Source organism: Aquarana catesbeiana, linkage group LG12 (assembly GCF_042186555.1).
Source record: "Aquarana catesbeiana isolate 2022-GZ linkage group LG12, ASM4218655v1, whole genome shotgun sequence".
Lineage (NCBI taxonomy): Eukaryota > Metazoa > Chordata > Amphibia > Anura > Ranidae > Aquarana > Aquarana catesbeiana.
Window position 1 is genome coordinate 227,134,496 of NC_133335.1, and position 20,750 is coordinate 227,155,245.

At 55.4% G+C, this 20,750-nt stretch overlaps 1 protein-coding gene across 2 annotated transcripts in view; it reads left to right on the forward strand.

The window, feature by feature from the left end:
* RPTOR (regulatory associated protein of MTOR complex 1) overlaps nucleotides 1-20,750 on the forward strand; it is a 267,094-nt gene that overhangs the window by 210,690 nt on the left and 35,654 nt on the right. For both annotated transcript variants that reach the window (XM_073606845.1, XM_073606844.1), the window contains exons 10-20: nucleotides 1,890-1,965; nucleotides 6,740-6,841; nucleotides 7,579-7,662; nucleotides 8,325-8,435; nucleotides 9,576-9,650; nucleotides 10,529-10,594; nucleotides 12,201-12,392; nucleotides 12,794-12,934; nucleotides 14,678-14,795; nucleotides 14,886-15,026; nucleotides 17,495-17,653. In XM_073606845.1, the coding sequence (XP_073462946.1) occupies nucleotides 1,890-1,965; nucleotides 6,740-6,841; nucleotides 7,579-7,662; nucleotides 8,325-8,435; nucleotides 9,576-9,650; nucleotides 10,529-10,594; nucleotides 12,201-12,392; nucleotides 12,794-12,934; nucleotides 14,678-14,795; nucleotides 14,886-15,026; nucleotides 17,495-17,653 (1,265 nt within the window). The remainder of the gene's footprint in view (nucleotides 1-1,889; nucleotides 1,966-6,739; nucleotides 6,842-7,578; nucleotides 7,663-8,324; nucleotides 8,436-9,575; nucleotides 9,651-10,528; nucleotides 10,595-12,200; nucleotides 12,393-12,793; nucleotides 12,935-14,677; nucleotides 14,796-14,885; nucleotides 15,027-17,494; nucleotides 17,654-20,750) is intronic.

Below are 20,750 nucleotides of genomic sequence, written 5' to 3' on the forward strand. Positions count from 1 at the left end.
TGTACACCAATGGAGAGTCGGCCTGAAATCTGTATTACACCCAAAATCACACATTTCTTATATTACAGATCATCAATCATTCGATGTGGTGGCTGCATTCGTTTTATTTTTTTTAGGCTTTTTTTCATCCCTTTTCACCTGGTGATCCTGCCAGTAAGTCTGTTGTATTTTAACAGACCATGCTGTCCAGCAGATGTTGCAGTTGGCGCACATGTGTCAAACACAAGACTGTGGCCTGAATCCGGCCTGCCAGGTCATTTCATGTGATTCTCGCACCTCCCCTGCAGCTGTGACACCCTTCATCTCCGCCCCCCCTTGTCTTAGCAGCAGAGAGGCCACTGATTAGCCCCTATGAGGGGAGAGGATCTCTGCAGCATGTGGGGGGGGGGGGGGCTCATTAGGCAGAGGTCGGGGGCCGTTTGGCCCTTTCGAGGTGAGAGGATCTCCGCAGCAGCTGAATGTTTTCCCTCCTGGGGAGTAAATCACTCGCCGGCTGATAATTCCGGAGCTATAAAAAGATCATCCTGTCCATCAGAGGGGATCGATCGCTAATCTCCCTGGTTGTTACACAGGAGCGGGATTATTTAACCCCCTCAGTGCCGGGACTTTCCACTCCATGATTGGGATGACTCTGTGATTTTATAACCGGAGCGACACCTGAGACCCGGCTTCATCGCCGATCGGAAATCACATCCTGCGGGCCGGGCGCCAGTCACACCTTCCATGTCTGCTACATGATATCAGATGGTCAACCTTCAAATTTTCTTGCCGCTAACTGCCAGAGATGTGTGCAGATGTCAACTTGTATCACAATATACCCCCCCCCCACTTCGCCCCACACAATATCCAATCCCCCCCCCAATACTTTTGATTTATTTTGTGGTTTTGGGTTTAGATACACCCAGCCAAAGTGTGTTTCAAGGACAGGAAGCAACACATGTACTTTACAGGCCAGCAGTCAGAGCCAGGCGGACATCATGAAAGGTATCGTAGTAGTAGTAGTTGCCTCACCCCTGCCGACGTGTGGCCACGCCCCTGCCGACGAGTGGCCGCTCCCCTGCCAACACATGCACTTTATAGGCCAGCAGTCAGAGCCGGGCGGACATCATGAAAGGTATCGTAGTAGTAGTAGTGGCCGCTCCCCTGCCGACACGTATATTTATTCCAGTTTAGCAGAGGCCTGTATTGCGATGCAGACTTTGCTCCCGGTTCAGTGATGTGCAGGAGGTTCATTAATATTCATGTAGGTCCAATGAGGACAAAGCAATACAAATATGACAAGTGACTTCTCTCCCCTCCATTGAATATAAAACTATTTGGTTTGTTGCTCAGATTTGGAGGAGAAGTTGTCACATTTTTGTGGGATAGCAGCAGTCTGCGGAGGGTCCCCCTGACCCATCATAGCCCATCATAGCCGCCACCATATTTCCCGGATGTCGGAGATCAGAGGAAGTTGTGATGTCATAACCCTCCATCTACCGCGCTGGACTAGTGAGCCCCCCCCCCTCCTCCAAAAATGGCCCCTGTATAAGGGACCTGGAGGGGGAACTTAGGTGGGGGGTGTTGGTGGTAATAATTGCCCGAAGATGAACTAGGTTTTGGCATTTCCATACAAGTGTGGGGGGAGGGAATCGCTGCTTGAAGCAAATAGGAGGGAGGTCTGCGGGTCCAGTGCGAATGACGGAAATTCTGAAAGAAATTTTAAATGGACGTCATCACCAGTCCCCCCCCCCCCCAGGCCTTCGCCCCCCGGCCCCTCATTATTACGGGGGAGGGGTGGTAGGTGGCCGATGTAAACGCATTTAGTGATCTTCATAGAACAAGATGATGAATGTTTCTCATTATTATTATTATTCAATCTTCATTTGTCTTTCCTCCCCTCCCTTCAGGCAAGCGTGGGATCTGGCCGTGGATATTTGTCTTTCCCAGCTGCCGACCATCATAGAAGAGGGCACGGCCTTCCAGGTATGGAAATTCAGTCCTCCCACATGGAGGCCGGGGGTCAGTCCTCCTCCCCGAGTGTGACTGTAATGACCCCAAAGTCCAACCAGTCTGAGGCCTGAAAGAGATTTCCCTTCACTGTCCTGGTGACAAAGATTTCACCAAACAGCAAGTGAGGGAAAAATCTCCAGCAAGGTGCAACCTAAAGATGGAAGTCTTGTATGTGGGAGGGTAACCTCGGCAAAGCCCAAGCCCAGCCATTCATTACAATAAAAAAGGGAACACCCCCCCCCCCAGAGAGAGGTACATCTTCAGCGCCCCCCCAGGTGCATCCTCAGCCCCCCCAGGAGGTACATCCTCAGCCCCCCCCAGAGAGAGATACATCCTCAGCGCCCCCCCCCAGGAGGTACATCATCCTTGCCCCCCCCCCCAGGAGGTACATCATCCTTGGGCCCCCCCCCCCCAGGAGGTACATCATCCTTGGGCCCCCCCCCAGGAGTTACATCATCCTTGGGCCCCCCCCCCAGGAGGTACATCATCCTCGGCCCCCCCCCCCCCCCCAGGAGGTACATCATCCTCGGGCCCCCCCCCCCCCCCCAGGAGGTACATCATCCTCGGGCCCCCCCCCCAGGAGGTACATCATCCTCGGGCCCCCCCCCCAGGAGGTACATCATCCTCGGCCCCCCCCCAGGAGGTACATCATCCTCGGCCCCCCCCCCCAGAGGTACATCATCCTCGGCCCCCCCCCCAGAGGTACATCATCCTCGGGGCCCCCCCCCCAGGAGGTACATCATCCTCGGCCCCCCCCCCCAGGAGGTACATCATCCTCGAGCCCCCCCCCCCCCAGCAGGTACATCATCCTCGGCCCCCCCCCCCCAGGAGGTACATCATCCTCGAGCCCCCCCCCCCCAGCAGGTACATCATCCTCGGGGCCCCCCCCCCCCCCCCAGGAGGTACATCATCCTCGGGCCCCCCCTCCGGAGGTACATCATCCTTGCCCCCCCATGAGGTACATCATCCTCGGGCCCCCCCCAGGAGGTACATCATCCTCGGGGCCCCCCCCCCCAGGAGGTACATCATCCTCGGGCCCCCCCCCCAGGTGGTACATCATCCTCGCCCCCCCCCCCCAGGAGGTACATCATCCTCGGCCCCCCCCCCAGGAGGTACATCATTCTCGGGCCCCAAGCCCCCCCCCAGGAGGTACATCATCCTCGGGCCCCAAGCCCCCCCCCCCAGGAGGTACATCATCCTCGGCCCCCACCCCCCCCCAGTAGGTACATCATCCTCGGGCCCCCCCCCCCCCAGGAGGTACATCATCCTCGGGGCCCCCCCCCAGGAGGTACATCATCCTCGGGCCCCAAGCCCCCCCCCAGGAGGTACATCATCCTCGGCCCCCACCCCCCCAGTAGGTACATCATCCTCGCCCCCCCCCCCCCCCCCAGTAGGTACATCATCCTCGCCCCCCCCCCCCCCCAGGAGGTACATCATCCTCGGCCCCCCCCCCCAGGAGGTACATCATCCTCGGGGCCCCCAGGAGGTACATCATTCTCGGGCCCCAAGCCCCCCCCCCCAGGAGGTACATCATCCTCGGGCCCCAAGCCCCCCCCCAGGAGGTACATCATCCTCGGCCCCCACCCCCCCCCAGTAGGTACATCATCCTCGGGCCCCCCCCCCCCAGGAGGTACATCATCCTCGGGGCCCCCCCCAGGAGGTACATCATCCTCGGGCCCCAAGCCCCCCCCCAGGAGGTACATCATCCTCGGCCCCCACCCCCCCAGTAGGTACATCATCCTCGGCCCCCCCCCCAGGAGGTACATCATCCTTGGCCCCCCCCCCCCAGGAGGTACATCATCCTTGGGCCCCCCCCCCAGGAGTTACATCATCCTTGGGCCCCCCCCCCCAGGAGTTACATCATCCTTGGGCCCCCCCCCCAGGAGGTACATCATCCTCGGGGCCCCCCCCCCCAGGAGGTACATCATCCTCGGGCCCCCCCCCCCAGGAGGTACATCATCCTCGGGCCCCCCCCCCCAGGAGGTACATCATCCTCGGGGGGGCCCCCCCCCCCTTAGGTGGTACATCATCCTCGGCCCCCCCCCCCAGGAGGTACATCAAGCTCGGCCCCCCCCCCCGAGGTACATCATCCTCGGCCCCCCCCCAGAGGTACATCATCCTCGGGGCCCCCCCCCCAGGAGGTACATCATCCTCGGGCCCCCCCCCCCCAGGAGGTACATCATCCTCGAGCCCCCCCCCCCAGCAGGTACATCATCCTCGGGGCCCCCCCCCCAGGAGGTACATCATCCTCGGGCCCCCCCCTCCTCCGGAGGTACATCATCCTTGCCCCCCCAGGAGGTACATCATCCTTGCGCCCCCCCCCAGGAGGTACATCATCCTCGGGGCCCCCCCCCCAGGAGGTACATCATCCTCGGGCCCCCCCCCCCCAGGAGGTACATCATCCTCGGGGCCCCCCCCCCCAGGAGGTACATCATCCTCGGGGCCCCCCCCCCCAGGTGGTACGTCATCCTCGGGCCCCCCCCCCAGGTGGTACGTCATCCTCGCCCCCCCCCCCCCCCCCAGGAGGTACATCATCCTCGGGGCCCCCCCCCCCCAGGAGGTACATCATCCTCGGGGCCCCCCCCCCACAGGGAGGTACATCATCCTCGGGCCCCAAGCCCCCCCCCAGGAGGTACATCATCCTCGGGCCCCAAGCCCCCCCCCCCAGGAGGTACATCATCCTCGTGCCCCAAGCCCCCCCCCCCAGGAGGTACATCATCCTCGGCCCCCACCCCCCCCAGTAGGTACATCATCCTCGGGCCCCCCCCCCCCCCAGGAGGTACATCATCCTCGGGGCCCCCCCCCAGGAGGTACATCATCCTCGGGCCCCAAGCCCCCCCCAGGAGGTACATCATCCTCGGGCCCCCCCCCCAGGAGGTACATCATCCTCGGGCCCCCACCCCCCCAGTAGGTACATCATCCTCGGCCCCCCCCCCAGGAGGTACATCATCCTCGGGCCCCAAGCCCCCCCCCCAGGAGGTACATCATCCTCGGGCCCCAAGCCCCCCCCCAGGAGGTACATCATCCTCGGCCCCCACCCCCCCAGTAGGTACATCATCCTCGGGCCCCCCCCCCCAGGAGGTACATCATCCTTGGGCCCCCCCCCCCCCAGGAGGTACATCATCCTTGGGCCCCCCCCCCCAGGAGTTACATCATCCTTGGGCCCCCCCCCAGGAGTTACATCATCCTTGGGCCCCCCCCCCAGGAGGTACATCATCCTCGGGGGGGCCCCCCCCCCCAGGAGGTACATCATCCTCGGGCCCCCCCCCAGGAGGTACATCATCCTCGGGCCCCCCCCCCCAGGAGGTACATCATCCTCGGGGGGGCCCCCCCCCTTAGGTGGTACATCATCCTCGGCCCCCCCCCAGGAGGTACATCATCCTCGGCCCCCCCCCCAGAGGTACATCATCCTCGGCCCCCCCCCAGAGGTACATCATCCTCGGGGCCCCCCCCCAGGAGGTACATCATCCTCGGGCCCCCCCCCCAGGAGGTACATCATCCTCGAGCCCCCCCCCCAGCAGGTACATCATCCTCGGGGCCCCCCCCCCAGGAGGTACATCATCCTCGGGCCCCCCCCTCCTCCGGAGGTACATCATCCTTGCCCCCCCAGGAGGTACATCATCCTTGCGCCCCCCCCCAGGAGGTACATCATCCTCGGGGCCCCCCCCCCAGGAGGTACATCATCCTCGGGGCCCCCCCCCCCCAGGTGGTACATCATCCTCGGGCCCCCCCCCCAGGTGGTACATCATCCTCGCCCCCCCCCCCCACAGGAGGTACATCATCCTCGGCCCCCCCCCCCCAGGAGGTACATCATCCTCGGCCCCCCCCCCCAGGAGGTACATCATCCTCGGGGCCCCCCCCCCCAGGAGGTACATCATCCTCGGGCCCCAAGCCCCCCCCCAGGAGGTACATCATCCTCGGGCCCCAAGCCCCCCCCCCCAGGAGGTACATCATCCTCGGGCCCCAAGCCCCCCCCCCCAGGAGGTACATCATCCTCGGCCCCCACCCCCCCCCAGGAGGTACATCATCCTCGGGGCCCCCCCCCCCCAGGAGGTACATCATCCTCGGGGCCCCCCCCCAGGAGGTACATCATCCTCGGGGCCCCCCCCCAGGAGGTACATCATCCTCGGGCCCCAAGCCCCCCCCAGGAGGTACATCATCCTCGGGCCCCCCCCCCCCCAGGAGGTACATCATCCTCGGGCCCCCACCCCCCCAGTAGGTACATCATCCTCGGCCCCCCCCCCAGGAGGTACATCATCCTCGGGCCCCAAGCCCCCCCCCAGGAGGTACATCATCCTCGGGCCCCCCCCCCCCAGGAGGTACATCATCCTCGGGCCCCCACCCCCCCAGTAGGTACATCATCCTCGGCCCCCCCCCCCAGTAGATACATCATCCTCGGGCCCCCCCCCAACCCACCCGAGATACATCCTTAGCCCCCCTGGGTGTACATCATCGGCACCCCTGGAGGTACACCATTCTCCTCCCCACGAGGTACACCATTCTCCTCCCCACGAGGTACACCATCAGCCCCCTTGGGCTCACTGTGGAATGATGCAGGGATCAGCACCCATGTCATTATGTGGGTTCCCTTCGCTGCAGCACCCCGATATGCTGTGGTGGAGGAGTGCCTTGACGTGACATGGAAAATAAGAGGTGTATAAATAAAAAGAGAGAGAAAGTTGGAAGGGTGGGGGGAATGGTGGGGGGAGCTTGAGTCGGCCTCTCACATCCTGTGTTCCTCTTACAGCACAGCCCGTTCTTCGCGGAACAGCTGACGGCATTTCAGGTCTGGCTGACAATGGGCGTGGAGAACAGAAACCCACCGGAGCAACTGCCAATTGTCCTGCAGGTAGGGGCCGTGTCCTCACACTACCTCCCCTTCCTAACTGATAGGCTTTGTTAATACAGGCATACTACGACCTACACCCACATGAGGGCAGTGTTTGGGCTAAAGGGATGTACATGTGTTCTGTGCAGGCCTTCCCATTCAAGTCTATTGGGACACAGCACTGCTCTCACTGTGACATGCGTGTGGATGCCCAGCCAACCCCCCCCATGCACACAGTCTACGTTCAGAGAAACACATGTCAGACTGGGAGCAGCAGTTGTGTCTGTGCAGCCACTGACATGAATGCCTGCATGGGGGGGAGAAACTAACTGAGCATCCCCATGCAGGAAACCTTGCCCTCACACGGGGGTATGCATAGGGTGGGGCGGTCACCATTTGTACACATTGTGACACCCATGTGAACAAGGCCATATTACCTGAGATCTATCCTTCCATAAATCCTTAGATGAGGTGTGACACCTAAGTGTATAGTGACACCCTACCTAAAATGACTACAGATGTGGAAAAAAGGTTTATGAAGTCATTAAATCTATATAATGAAGTAATGGGGTCAGTGTGGTACCTGGAGAGCAAACCTTTCATTCTGCTCAGATTTTTCTTCTGTAGAGATTGTTCCTTCAGAATTGTCTGTTCACACCAAGTTTCCCGATCACGCTCTGTATGGTATAGAATGCTCTTATTTCCCTCTAATTGGACATTTGTGGCCGGCTGTGGTCTAACTTCTTCTTGTCTCTCAGGTGTTACTAAGTCAGGTTCATCGCCTGCGTGCCCTGGACCTGCTGGGACGATTCCTGGACCTGGGACCCTGGGCCGTCAGCCTGGTGAGTGTCTGTGCTGTGATTGGTAGATGGATCTTGTACGCAGTGACTGAATGCAGATAACCTGATTTAGAGCGAATGCCGATGACCCAAAGGACAGCTCTGATGGTGGAGGAAATGCTTTGCTGCTGTGCAATTGCAGAGACATTTAAGGGGAAGAACCTAGAACATTGATGATTCAAGAGATATAGATGTGCCAGAGAATGCGCAGCCCATAGAGAGCCCAGGAAATGCCCACCCCATAGAGAGCCCAGTGAATGCCCAGCCCTGAGAATGTACAGCCCATAGAGAGCCCAGCCCATAGAATGCACTGCACATCCCTGGGCATGCCCAGCCCAGAGAAGGCCCATCCAAGGGAATGCCCAGCCGGGAGAATATGCAGCCCATCATCAGATTTTTTGCTCAGCCATAAGAGAAATTACTCCAGATTATGATAGATTTTACATTAAATACCAGATCCAGATTTTGCAGATCTTCACTGTGTTGTGTCCTTTTATTTGCTGTGAGTCAGCAGTGCATGCGTACGGAACAAAATGGCCACTGTGTACCTCTGGCCCAATCACATATTAGCCCATCCAGTGGTGTTTTTGCCACACAAGGCTGTTTTTGCATTCTACTGGGTCGGCTATTAGCAGGTTTTATCCTCTTGTCTTTTCTCCTTACAGGCGTTATCGGTGGGAATCTTCCCCTATGTCCTGAAACTACTGCAGAGCTCAGCGCGGGAGCTCCGCCCACTCCTCGTCTTCATCTGGGCCAAAATCCTTGCCGTGGACAGTGTAAGTGAAGGCTCCTGGCAGCCAAGTCTATAGAAGGCCTATTCACACCTTCACCAGACAGCCTAGCACTTAGTTTTACCTGAGATGCAATAGATGGCCAGAGGTTTGTGAACACCTGACCATCACTCCTATATGAGCTTGTTTGATATACCGTGGGCAGTAATAAGGAGTGGCCCTGCAGCTATACCATCCTCCACTCTTCTGGGAAGGATTTCCAAAAGATTTTATAGGGTGTCTGTGGGGATTTTTTTGGCCATTTATAAGGTCAGGTACTGAAGTTAGAACACCAATTGTGAGCCAGGTCCTCTCATCCAAACAATCCATCCCAAAGGTGACCAGTAGGGTCGAGGTCTGGTGACCAGTAGGGTCGAGGTCTGGTGACCAGTAGGGTCGAGGTCTGGTGACCAGTAGGGTCGAGGTCTGGTGACCAGTAGGGTCGAGGTCTGGTGACCAGTAGGGTCGAGGTCTGGTGACCAGTAGGGTCGAGGTCAGAGATGTGTACAGGACACTGGGGTTCCTCCACACCAAACTGGTCACACTATGTCTTTTGTAGAGATGCCTTCCCTCTCCCCATGGTCATTAATATGGAGTTACTTTTTTTTTTTGTGGCTATAACATTCCTCTACTTTTCTGTGAGGACTTTCCCACTAAATTTTGGAGGGTGTCTGTTGGAATTTGTGCCCATTTGTGAGGTTAGGTACTGGTGTTGGGCACCAAAAACTGGTCACCCATGTCTTTATGGAGCAGGATTTGTACGGGGAGACGGACAGTCATGTCCTTATGGAGTCGGCTTTTTACACGGGGTGGACAGTCATGTCTTTATGGCGTTGGCCTTGTACACAGGGGGGGGCACAGTCATGTCTTTATGGAGCTGGCTTTGTATGGGGGGGTAGTAATGTCTTTATGGGGCTGGCTTTGTGTGTGTGTGTGGGGGGGGGGTGTTCTATAGTACACGGTCGGACAGAAAAGGGTCTTTAGCAAACTGTTAGGGGGGGAAGAGGGGGCTCACATACTTCGGTCCTATAGGCAGGTGTGACAGTGAGGAGTAATGTATAAATCCTGTATAATAATGTAAGTGGCACAGACAGATCTCGGGAGTGTCAATTAATAACTCTCTTCTCTTTCCTCCTCTGACTGCAGTCATGCCAGGCAGACTTGGTGAAAGACAACGGGCACAAATATTTCCTGTCTGTTCTTACAGATCCGTACATGCCGGTAAGTTTGTCATCCTCCTCCTAATATATCTCATGATGTAATTTTTTTTTCTTTTTCTAAAGTGAAACTCTCATAAACCCAGTTCAGACCGGACCTATGAAGCAGATGTTGCCTTCAGTGTACAGTGTCAGAACGATCGGTATCTCTGGAGATAAAGTTATGTTCCTGTATTGAAGGCGGCGTTTAAGAGAAGCTTGGCACAGCGACCCTGCGAATACCAATTCTGCTGTGTACACGAAGTTCTGTTTTTGAGGGATTTTATAAGGGGCATATCAGGGTCATACAATGGGCCGGCCTTTTTTTATAAATGGATATTTCCCTGTGGCCAGTTCTTCTTCTCTTTCCTTCGCTCCTCTATTAGGAAGCCAGTAAAAAGTTTATCATTATTTGAACCTTGACCAGTAACCCCCAATCCTGACTGAGCTCCTTTCCTACCAATAATGTGCTATGTGTGATCTGTATAATTAAAACAAGAAAAAAGGAGGGAGCTCAGAGCCAATCTCCACTCTTCTCTTCATCATTCGGGCCAACAGTCTCACTCTTGATGACATCACATACCATGTGACACTGCTAGTCCTGAGGACCGCGAGGAGAGAAGAGGAAGAATAAGATAATTAACCCCATTCCTCTACCTCTAGACTCAATGAGTATTTAACCCTTGCAGTGCAAGGGACCCACTGTGTGTGGGAGGGGGATCAGGGTTTTCCCTTGAAGGTCAAAGGTGAGGAGGCGTGGCTTTCCTCCATCCAGGTGTGCTTGACAAGTTACCCTACCCTATAGAGTACAGGTTTATTGTAAATGATAGTTTTGTTCCTTATTAGTTTATTGTATCCTTTTGTTACCTTTTATTCATCCTCTGATCCTTCTGTGTCTTCCAGGCTGAGCACCGCACAATGACAGCCTTCATTCTGGGAGTAATTGTGAATAACTACACCACAGGACAGGTGAGCTCAGGTGCCGGCCTCCTCTGCCCCCCCGCTCAGGTGCCGGCCTCCTCTGCCCCCCCGCTCAGGTGTCGGCCTCCTCTGCCCCCCCGCTCAGGTGTCGGCCTCCTCTGCCCCCCCGCTCAGGTGCCGGCCTCCTCTGCCCCCCCGCTCAGGTGCCGGCCTCCTCTGCCCCCCGCTCAGGTGCCGGCCTCCTCTGCCCCCCCGCTCAGGTGCCGGCCTCCTCTGCCCCCCCGCTCAGGTGCCGGCCTCCTCTGCCCCCCCGCTCAGGTGCCGGCCTCCTCTGCCCCCCCGCTCAGGTGCCGGCCTCCTCTGCCCCCCGCTCAGGTGCCGGCCTCCTCTGCCCCCCCGCTCAGGTGCCGGCCTCCTCTGCCCCCCCCGCTCAGGTGCCGGCCTCCTCTGCCCCCCCGCTCAGGTGCCGGCCTCCTCTGCCCCCCCGCTCAGGTGCCGGCCTCCTCTGCCCCCCCGCTCAGGTGCCGGCCTCCTCTGCCCCCCCGCTCAGGTGCCGGCCTCCTCTGCCCCCCCGCTCAGGTGCCGGCCTCCTCTGCCCCCCGCTCAGGTGCCGGCCTCCTCTGCCCCCCCCCCGCTCAGGTGCCGGCCTCCTCTGCCCCCCCGCTCAGGTGCCGGCCTCCTCTGTCCCCCCGCTCAGGTCCCGGCCTCCTCTGTCCCCCCGCTCAGGTCCCGGCCTCCTCTGCCCCCCCTCCCCGCTCAGGCGCCGGCCTCCTCTGCCCCCCCTCCCCGCTCAGGCGCCGGCCTCCTCTGCCCCCCCTCCCCGCTCAGGCGCCGGCCTCCTCTGCCCCCCCCCCCGCTCAGGCGCCGGCCTCCTCTGCCCCCCCCGCTCAGGCGCCGGCCTCCTCTGCCCCCCCGGTCAGGCGCCGGCCTCCTCTGCCCCCCCCCCCCCCGCTCAGGCGCCGGCCTCCTCTGCCCCCCCCGCTCAGGCGCCGGCCTCCTCTGCCCCCCCGCTCAGGCGCCGGCCTCCTCTGCCCCCCCCCCGCTCAGGCGCCGGCCTCCTCTGCCCCCCCCGCTCAGGCGCCGGCCTCCTCTGCCCCCCCGGTCAGGCGCCGGCCTCCTCTGCCCCCCCCCCCCGCTCAGGCACCGGCCTCCTCTGCCCCCCCCGCTCAGGCGCCGGCCTCCTCTGCCCCCCCCGCTCAGGCGCCGGCCTCCTCTGCCCCCCGCTCAGGCGCCGGCCTCCTCTGCCCCCCCCCGCTCAGGCGCCGGCCTCCTCTGCCCCCCCCGCTCAGGCGCCGGCCTCCTCTGCCCCCCCCGCTCAGGCGCCGGCCTCCTCTGCCCCCCCCGCTCAGGCGCCGGCCTCCTCTGCCCCCCCCGCTCAGGCGCCGGCCTCCTCTGCCCCCCTCAGGCGCAGGCCTCCTCTGCCCCCCGCTCAGGCGCCGGCCTCCTCTGCCCCACCCCCCAGCTCAGGCGCTTTCATCCAGTGGGGTAGAGGGGCCGGGCGGCTTGTCTTTGTTCCCTGAAGAGACTCAGCAACTTCCGGGGAAGTATGTGCAGCAGAGAGGGCAATGGACCCTGAGATATGTGCTTTGGATGGAAGAGCCCCTTTACACTGACTCACTGCTAATCATCATATTTCTCTCCCCCCCCCCCCCAGGAAGCCTGTCTACAGGGAAACCTGATTGCAATCTGCCTGGAGCAGCTGAATGATCCGCACCCCCTGCTCCGCCAATGGGTGGCCATCTGCCTGGGCCGAATCTGGCAGAACTTTGATGCCGCTCGCTGGTGTGGTGTCCGGGACAGTGCCCATGAGAAGCTCTACAGCCTCCTGGCAGACTCCATACCAGAGGTGAGAGGAACCCTTCACAGTCCCCTTTACAATGGAGGCTGCTCCATGTCTCCATCCTGACAGGTCCTCTTAGGCTACATTCACACAGGTGGACAGCAGTGAATAGTGTGTGCAGTCAGAACTCCGCAGAAACGCTGACCCCGGGCGCACAAGGTCCGTCTCCAGGGTCAGTCACTGGCTCTATCTGCATGTGAAGAGCAGCGGCATCCAGCCATGGATTTGTAGAGAAGACGAATGGGACAGCAGCTGCTTTGCACACACATTTGGCTCAGGCAGAGTTTTTAGAATTCACAGATTCTCAGTGCTGGCCGCCCCTGTGCTGCCATGTGAATGTAGCCTTAAAGGAGAAGTCAATGCGAGATCCAGCACAGGAAATACTAAGCCATCCTCCTATCTTCCAGGTCCGCACGGCAGCTGTGTTTGCCCTCGGAACATTTGTGGGGAACTCAGGGGAGAGGACGGATCATTCCACAACAATTGACCACAACGTGGCTATGATGCTGGCCCAGCTCATCAACGATGGTAGCTCGATGGTGCGCAAGGTGAGTGCCTCCTGCTTGTACTCTACATATTTAATATATACGTATGGTCATCGTGTCCAGTTCCAGTGTGCATAAAGAATAATTCTAGTCCCCTCCTCTTCCAAGAGTCCTGTGCCAAGCCGCTGTTTACTGAACACAGGAGGTCGGCCCCTCAACATGGGTGTCATTCAGAGAAGACTCTGCTTTGAATGGGTTCTATAAATGGATGAGGTGGAGTAGTGAGGTCACACACTACACCTAGTCCAATCAGAGAACCATTACATTCCTTCAGAAGATGCAATGAATTTGGCAGCTGTGGTGAGCGGCCAACCTCCTGTGTTCATAATGCATCATGGCGGCCGCTTAGCACCGGGACCTGGAGGCAAGTGGAGATCACTGTAGTAAAGGTGTAGTAGTGGTGTCTACTTCAGTGAATTTCCAGCTTCCGGGGCATCGGCCAGGTATGGTATAAATGTAGTTGGTACAAGGTAAACCAATGCAACAATGTGTAATACAGCCATACCTGGACTTTTTCTTGGCATACTGGATCATATTATATCCTAAAATATAAAGTCTAAAATATATATCAGTGCTAAGTTAAAAGTAAACAAGAAAAAAAAAAAAACATTTTGCTGCTCTGTGGATGCTGGATACTTTCAATAAAGATTTGCAAAAAAAAAAAAAATGCGTTCAGCACATCTCTCCAGTACATGTTAGCTTGAAGGTGGGTGGAGCAGGGTCTTGCCATTCTAGGCTATGGGGCTGTATATTTCTATTGATGCACACAGTGTGGGAAGACACAACTCTAATCCCCACACTCAAGGGTTTCCCTATAAGTTGCTGCAAGAAGAAGGAGCCACCCTGAAACAGGAGATCTGGGGCAGAAGTCGCTGCAGGATGATTTCTGAGAAATACGCAGCTTCTTCCCGACTCCCTGTGTGGTGAAGGAATATCCAGGACTGCTGCCACCAATGGCAGCTTCATTATTTCTGTTTTGTGGGGTTCCTCTTAAAGAGAACCTCTACTGAGGAAGTCTATAGGCAGCCATTGTTTATGAAAATACTAGTTCCCTGGCTGTCATTTGTGTCCACTGGGTTCAAGATTATTTTTGGGATCTGTGCTCAATCTCCCCACCCCCACCCCCTTGGTAATACGGTAGTTTGTTTTTTTTTGGTCAGCCATGTGACATGCTGGGCTCTCTTCCTCCTCAGTCCTCGCATGGCAGTAGGGTGGTCCTGGATGATGCAGAGAGCAGTGCTGATGTAATGACATCAATACACTGAGTACAGGCACCATTTTGGGGGAGGGGCCATCCTATAATCCCAACCCCCCACCCCCAAAAACAAATGTCACTTTCCTAGCACAAAAACTATTTTTTTTTTTTTTTACCCCTCAAATTTACTCTCTGGGAACAAATCGCCCCCCCCCCCCTCCCAGCACACATTATCCACCCTCAATTCCCTATCCTAGCACAAATCCCGCCCCCCCCCCCTAAATTTCCCTTCCCCGCACAAACACCAGTCAGCTCTGCACACTTTGACCCGGTGCTGATCCTGCATCCCAATTCTTTGCAGCCATTACTAACCTGTTACCTGAATGACATTGGATGAGCCAATGAGAATGGGTTGTTTTACTTTATTGTAGGGATATTTACATTCAGACTTTGCATTGGAAGGTTGGAGCTAGTGTATAGCCTGGTTGGTGTGGGGCAACACAGACAGCTCTTATTTCAGACACTGTTATCCATGTATTGTGTCCCCTCAGGAGCTGGTGGTGGCGCTCAGTCATATGGTGGTCCAATATGAGAGTAATTTTTGTACGGTGGCTCTGCAGTTTATGGAGGAGGAGAAGAACTATCATCTGCCATCTCCGGCCTCTACAGGTAGGTAGTCTGGCTGCTGGTGAATCTATCCTACCAGATCCTGTATGACCTCCATTGTAGCGTGACCCTAACCCACTTCTAACGTTTCAGAGGCTGGCAGCCTGACGCCAGTGCGGGAATCTCCCAGCACCCCTCGCCTGAGATCTGTCAGTTCCTACGGCAATATCCGAGCCGTCACCACACCGCGAAACCTGAACAAGTCTCTGCAGAACCTCAGCCTGAGCGAAGAGGGTAAGAAGAAATTCCAAAAGGAAAAAACGATCAACCTTTCCCCCATATAAGAGAACTCCACACATCGAAGTGTGTGTTTACAACCCCTCTACACCCGCCAACAACTATTCTGATAAATGCCTGATTGGAGGCAAAGTTCTGTAGATCTAATAAGCATTGTACAGAGATTGTTATGAGTGTGATCTGCTTTAGATGGTTGAGTGACACTGAAAGATGAGCAGAGAGGTGCAGACTTTGTGCAGAATCCTGTATATATAATGGAAAAATATGGCTTCCCCAAAGAGTGTGTATATGCACTTCATGGCCAATGGTTTGTGGACCATCACATCCCCCAATCCTCCCAGTTTTGCTATAAACACCTCCACTCTTCCAAGGAGGGTCACCAACTATGTTATAGAATAACAGCAAGATTTAAAGGAACATTCCACATACAATTATTGTCTCTAGCTAGGAGCAGAGGTCTGTAAGTTGAATCATCCACTGCTCTCTACACTAAAATTAAACCCACTAGGAGACCAACATTTCATGGACATCTGATCATCACACCTATATAACTTGTTGGTCAACTCATTGCAAAAATATGGCTATTAATATGGAGTTCCCATTCTCCCCCATGGCCATACATATGGTGTTGACTTCTTTGGTGCCTATACCATCATCCACTCTTCTGGGAAGACTTTCCACAAGGTTTTGGAGGGTAGCTGTGGGAATTTGGCCCATTTGTGAGGTCAGGTACTGATATGAGAAGACCAGGCTCACCATCCGCATTCCAATTCCATCCCAAAGGTGATCAGTTGGGATGAGGTCAGGTGATCAGTTGGGATGAGGTCAGGTGATCAGTTGGGATGAGGTCAGGTGATCAGTTGGGATGAGGTCAGGTGATCAGTTGGGATGAGGTCAGGTGATCAGTTGGGATGAGGTCAGGGCTCTATACAAGACACTGGACTTCCTCCACAACAAACTGGTCACACCATGTCTTTATGGAGCTGGTTTTGTACACGGGAGGGGGGGCACAGTCATGGGGGAACAGAAAAGGGTTTTCGCCAAACTGTTCCCACAAGGTTGGAAAAGCACAATTGTCTTCAATGTCTTTGTATGAAGGAGGATTACCAGAACCCCTCACTGGACACTCCTGAATCCCACCTTTTTTTTTGGGGGGGGGGTCCACAAACAATTTGCCATATAGTGCAACCAGACAGGAGAATGACTGTTTCTCTTTAGGCCCCCCTCTGACAGGATGAATATTTATCACACTGATATTATTTATGTAGATGATTACTCAGGAGCCGGAAGGTAGGTTGGTGCTGCATATGAGGAGGAGAACTCTACACACAAACCTTTAAAGGGGTTGTAAAGGTAATTTTTTTTTTTAAATAACAAACATGTTATACTTACCTTCACTGTGCAGCTCGTTCTGCACAGAGTGGCCCTGAACCTGCTCTTCTGGGGTCCCTCGGCGGCTGTTTCAGCTCCTCCCCGCAAGAACTAACCACCTTAATGCGAGCTCCCTCGCATGGTGGTTAGTTATTGCGGGCGCGCTCCCGTGATACAGCCGGCGGCTATAGCCGCTCGCTGTATCACTCGGTCCCGGCGCGCCGCCTCATTGGATGTGATTGACAGCAGCGCGAGCCAATGGCTGCGCTGCTTTCAATCCATCCAGTATAGCCAATCAGCGACCAGGCTGAGCGGCGAAATGGAGATCGGGAGCGAGTGGCTGAGTTTCGAGGTGTCAGGTAAGTAAAACGGGGGGGGCTGGGGGCGGCGGTATTGTCAAAAGTTTTTTCACCTTAATGCATAGAATGCATTAAGGTGAAAAAATGTATACCTTTACAACCCCTTTAAACACTTGCTTTGTTCCTCTTATTTTCGGCCTTCCTTGCTGTGACATCACCATGGTGTGGGCATCGTGTGACTCATTGTGTAGACACACGTCTGAATTTAAATTGACACGATAAGCTGTTATGTTGTGTGGATGGCGCTCTTTATATCAGTCTGGGGGTGATGGGTAGGTGGCGCTCTTTATATCGGTGTGGGGGTGATGGGTAAAGTGTGGCCAGCTCTCCGGGGTGGATATAAAATCCCTCAGTCTGTGCCAAATCCGATATGGACAGAAAGGAAAGCCGACTCACCGGAATCCGTAACAAGCTGTTCTTTTCTATTGAAGTGATGTAATTTCTCATGAAAAGACCCAATCAGAGTGGTCACCAGTCATGTGATTACTGTACCACCCGGGGCATAAGGACCGCATGAAGCCTGGAGGGGTCTTCTGCCTGTAAATGAACTCAGTTGGGCTGCAGTGGGATCTGTTTACAAAGGTTATCGTGATGTATAATGGTAATTAGTTAAGAGTAACTAATTTGGCCCAGGACACCTCGGCATCCATGATCTCTGATTAAAAAACATTTTTAAAAACCATTCATTGAAATATTTTATAGATTGTGATATTTTGTTTTTTTTTTTTCCTCCAGGAGGGGGCGGTGTAGCTTTCTCCCCTGGGAACCTCAGCACCAGCAGCAGTGCCAGCAGCACCCTGGGCAGCCCAGACAATGAGGAATACATTCTGTCCTTCGAGACCATCGACAAGATGAGACGGGTCAGCTCCTACTCTTCACTCAACTCTCTGATAGGTGAGAAAACCTCATATGTGTGTTCAGGGCACCGGGGCAAGAGGGGGGTTCTGACTCCAAAACATGAGCCCGTTTAGGCCTTTGACGGAACCGTGCAGCACCCAGCTTGGCTGCTTCCGTCAAGATCTAGCTTCCTCCAGTCAGGACCCGGGTATTGTAGCTGAGTGTCCAAGACTATATGGCACTAGCTTAGATGCAAACTGGAACTAACTTTATTGTAAAATCGCACAGAATATATAGCACACCAAATCAGGTGAGCCTGATCACTTTATCGTATGCAAAGGAAACTGTATACAGGGATATAATTAACATAGCTATGGAACAGCCATCATAAACAGTAAGCTAATTAAACAGCTAGCCCCCTAGGTGACTCTGTGCCCACCCAGACCACTCAGCACCAAGGCCACAACCATGGATATAAAGTACATTACACGTGATCATAAACATCCCCCAATGGTTCGATAACAAGATAAGGAGGACACAATATTAATCACATCTCCAAGAGATGATCAGACAGACAGAAACAATAGGTGACTCATTTAACAATGGTGATGCACACCTGGGATCGCGCAATGGGACAAAGACACTTAACATATAACACCATAAATAGATATCAGGAGACCCCGGTATCAGGTTGGGTTGAGCTGATCATATTAACATCTACTCTGTGTATCGCAGTCTAAAGCAGTCATTGCTGGTTTGGGCATAGAGACCCCAATTTGGGTCCTCCAGTTCCCAGAGTCTGTTTGTTTTGGGGGAGACATGGACTTGAACCCAAAGCAAGACCACTCTAAGAGTCCACCAGGCACCCACCTCCCAAAGAGTAGTGTTACCTTAAAAGCCAGAGCCCATAGTCAGTAGGCAAGAGGCCACCCTGCAGTCCCCTCCAAAAGCCCCTGTCCTGGTTGGGTCTGTCACAATCCCACTTTCACATCGGTGTGACTGCACTGCAGGTGTAGTGTACCCACAGGTTTACTGCACCTTCCTATAGAGTTCTATTATGTTTGTCTGCCTGCAGGACTTTTGGTGTGCTTTCAGGAACCACACTAAAACCACGAGACATAATAGAACTCTATGAGAAAGTGCAGCAAACCCAAAACCACATCAGTGTGAAAGGGGCCTAAATCTGAACTCCTGGCAGACTGCTAAACACATGCATTTCTTGGAGCCGTTTTACCTGCCAATAGATTTGTATGTCTACATGGCAGGAAACTCCAGCAATTTCTTATATCATGGTAGCGGTCTCTTGTAATGTGGTGGCAGTCTCTGGCATTCTCCTGTAATGTGGTAGCAGTCTCTAGTGGTCTCCTGTAACGTGGTAGTATTCTTTGGTGGTCTCCTGTAACGTGGTAGCAGTCTCTAGCGGTCTCCTGTAACATGGTTGCAGTCTCTAGCGGTCTCCTGTAACATGGTTGCAGTCTCTAGCGGTCTTCTGTAACATGGTTGAAATCTCTAGCAGTCTCCTCTAATGTGGTAGCAGCCTCTGGTGGTCTCCTGTGACGTGGTAGCAGTCTCTGGTGGTTTCCTGCGACATGGTAGCAGCCTCTGGTGGTCTTCTCTGGTGGTCTCCTGCGACATGGTAGCAGTCTCTGGTGGTCTCCCGTGACATGGTAGCAGTCTCTGGTGGTCTCCTGTGATGTAGTAGCAATCTCTAGCGGTTTACTGTGACTTGGTAGCAGTCTCTGGTGGTCTCCTGTGACTTGGTAGCAGTCTCTGGTGGTCTCCTGTGACTTGGTAGCAGTCTCTGGTGGTCTCCTGTGACTTGGTAGCAGTCTCTGGTGGTCTCCTGTGACTTGGTAGCAGTCTCTGGTGGTCTCCTGTGACTTGGTAGCAGTCTCTGGTGGTCTCCTGTGACTTGGTAGCAGTCTCTGGTGGTCTCCTGTGACTTGGTAGCAGTCTCTGGTGGTCTCCTGTGACTTGGTAGCAGTCTCTGGTGGTCTCCTGTGACGTGGTAACAGTCTCTGGTGGTCTCCTGTGACGTGGTAGCAGTCTCTGGTGGTCTCCTGTGACGTGGTAGCAGTCTCTGGTGGTCTCCTGTGACGTGGTAGCAGTCTCTGGTGGTCTCCTGTGACGTGGTAGCAGTCTCTGGTGGTCTCCTGTGACGTGGTAGCAGTCTCTGGTGGTCTCCTGTGACGTGGTAGCAGTCTCTGGTGGTCTCCTGTGACGTGGTAGCAGTCTCTGGTGGTCTCCTGTGACTTGGTAGCAGTCTCTGGTGGTCTCCTGTGACTTGGCAGCAGTCTCTGGTGGTCTCCTGTGACGTGGTAGCAGTCTCTGGTGGTCTCCTGTGACGTGGTAGCAGTCTCTGGTGGTCTCCTGTGACGTGGTAGCAGTCTCTGGTGGTCTCCTGTGACGTGGTAGCAGTCTCTGGTGGTCTCCTGTGACGTGGTAGCAGTCTCTGGTGGTCTCCTGTGACTTGGTAGCAGTCTCTGGTGGTCTCCTGTGACTTGGTAGCAGTCTCTGGTGGTCTCCTGTGACTTGGTAGCAGTCTCTGGTGGTCTCCTGTGACTTGGTAGCAGTCTCTGGTGGTCTCCTGTGACTTGGTAGCAGTCTCTGGTGGTCTCCTGTGACGTGGTAAGTCTCTAATGGTTTCCTGTGACTTGATAGCAGTTTCTGGTGGTCTCCTGTGACATGCAGACAGTCTTTGTACTGCAATGTGACAGTCTCTAGTATTATGGCATCATTAGGGTTTTGTGATGAAGAAACATGGCGGGGGTTGGGTTGCGCTGGCCTCTAGCGGGTTGAAAGATGTGGGTGGAGTCAGAATGAGTCTTCAGATGTGGAAGGTTCTCTTTGTCTTCCTAATAATTGATGCAGATCGAGCGATGTGCAAATTATTCTCAACAGGTTTCTGTCCAGATATTTCCTCACCGCTCTCCTGAGAATTGTGTCAGGCCAAGGTTGGGATATAACGCCGCACTCCCACACCTTTACATAACAAAATCGCACCAACTGGGATCCCCCCCCCCCCATCTTAGGATTCCCTCCTGCCTCCTCTCACCCCCCAGTGAAATGCGAGGACGATGCTCGCTCCCCCGCACCTCCATCATTCTCCGCTTGTCATCTTCATCTTTTCATCTTCTCTTCCCTCTTTTTATTT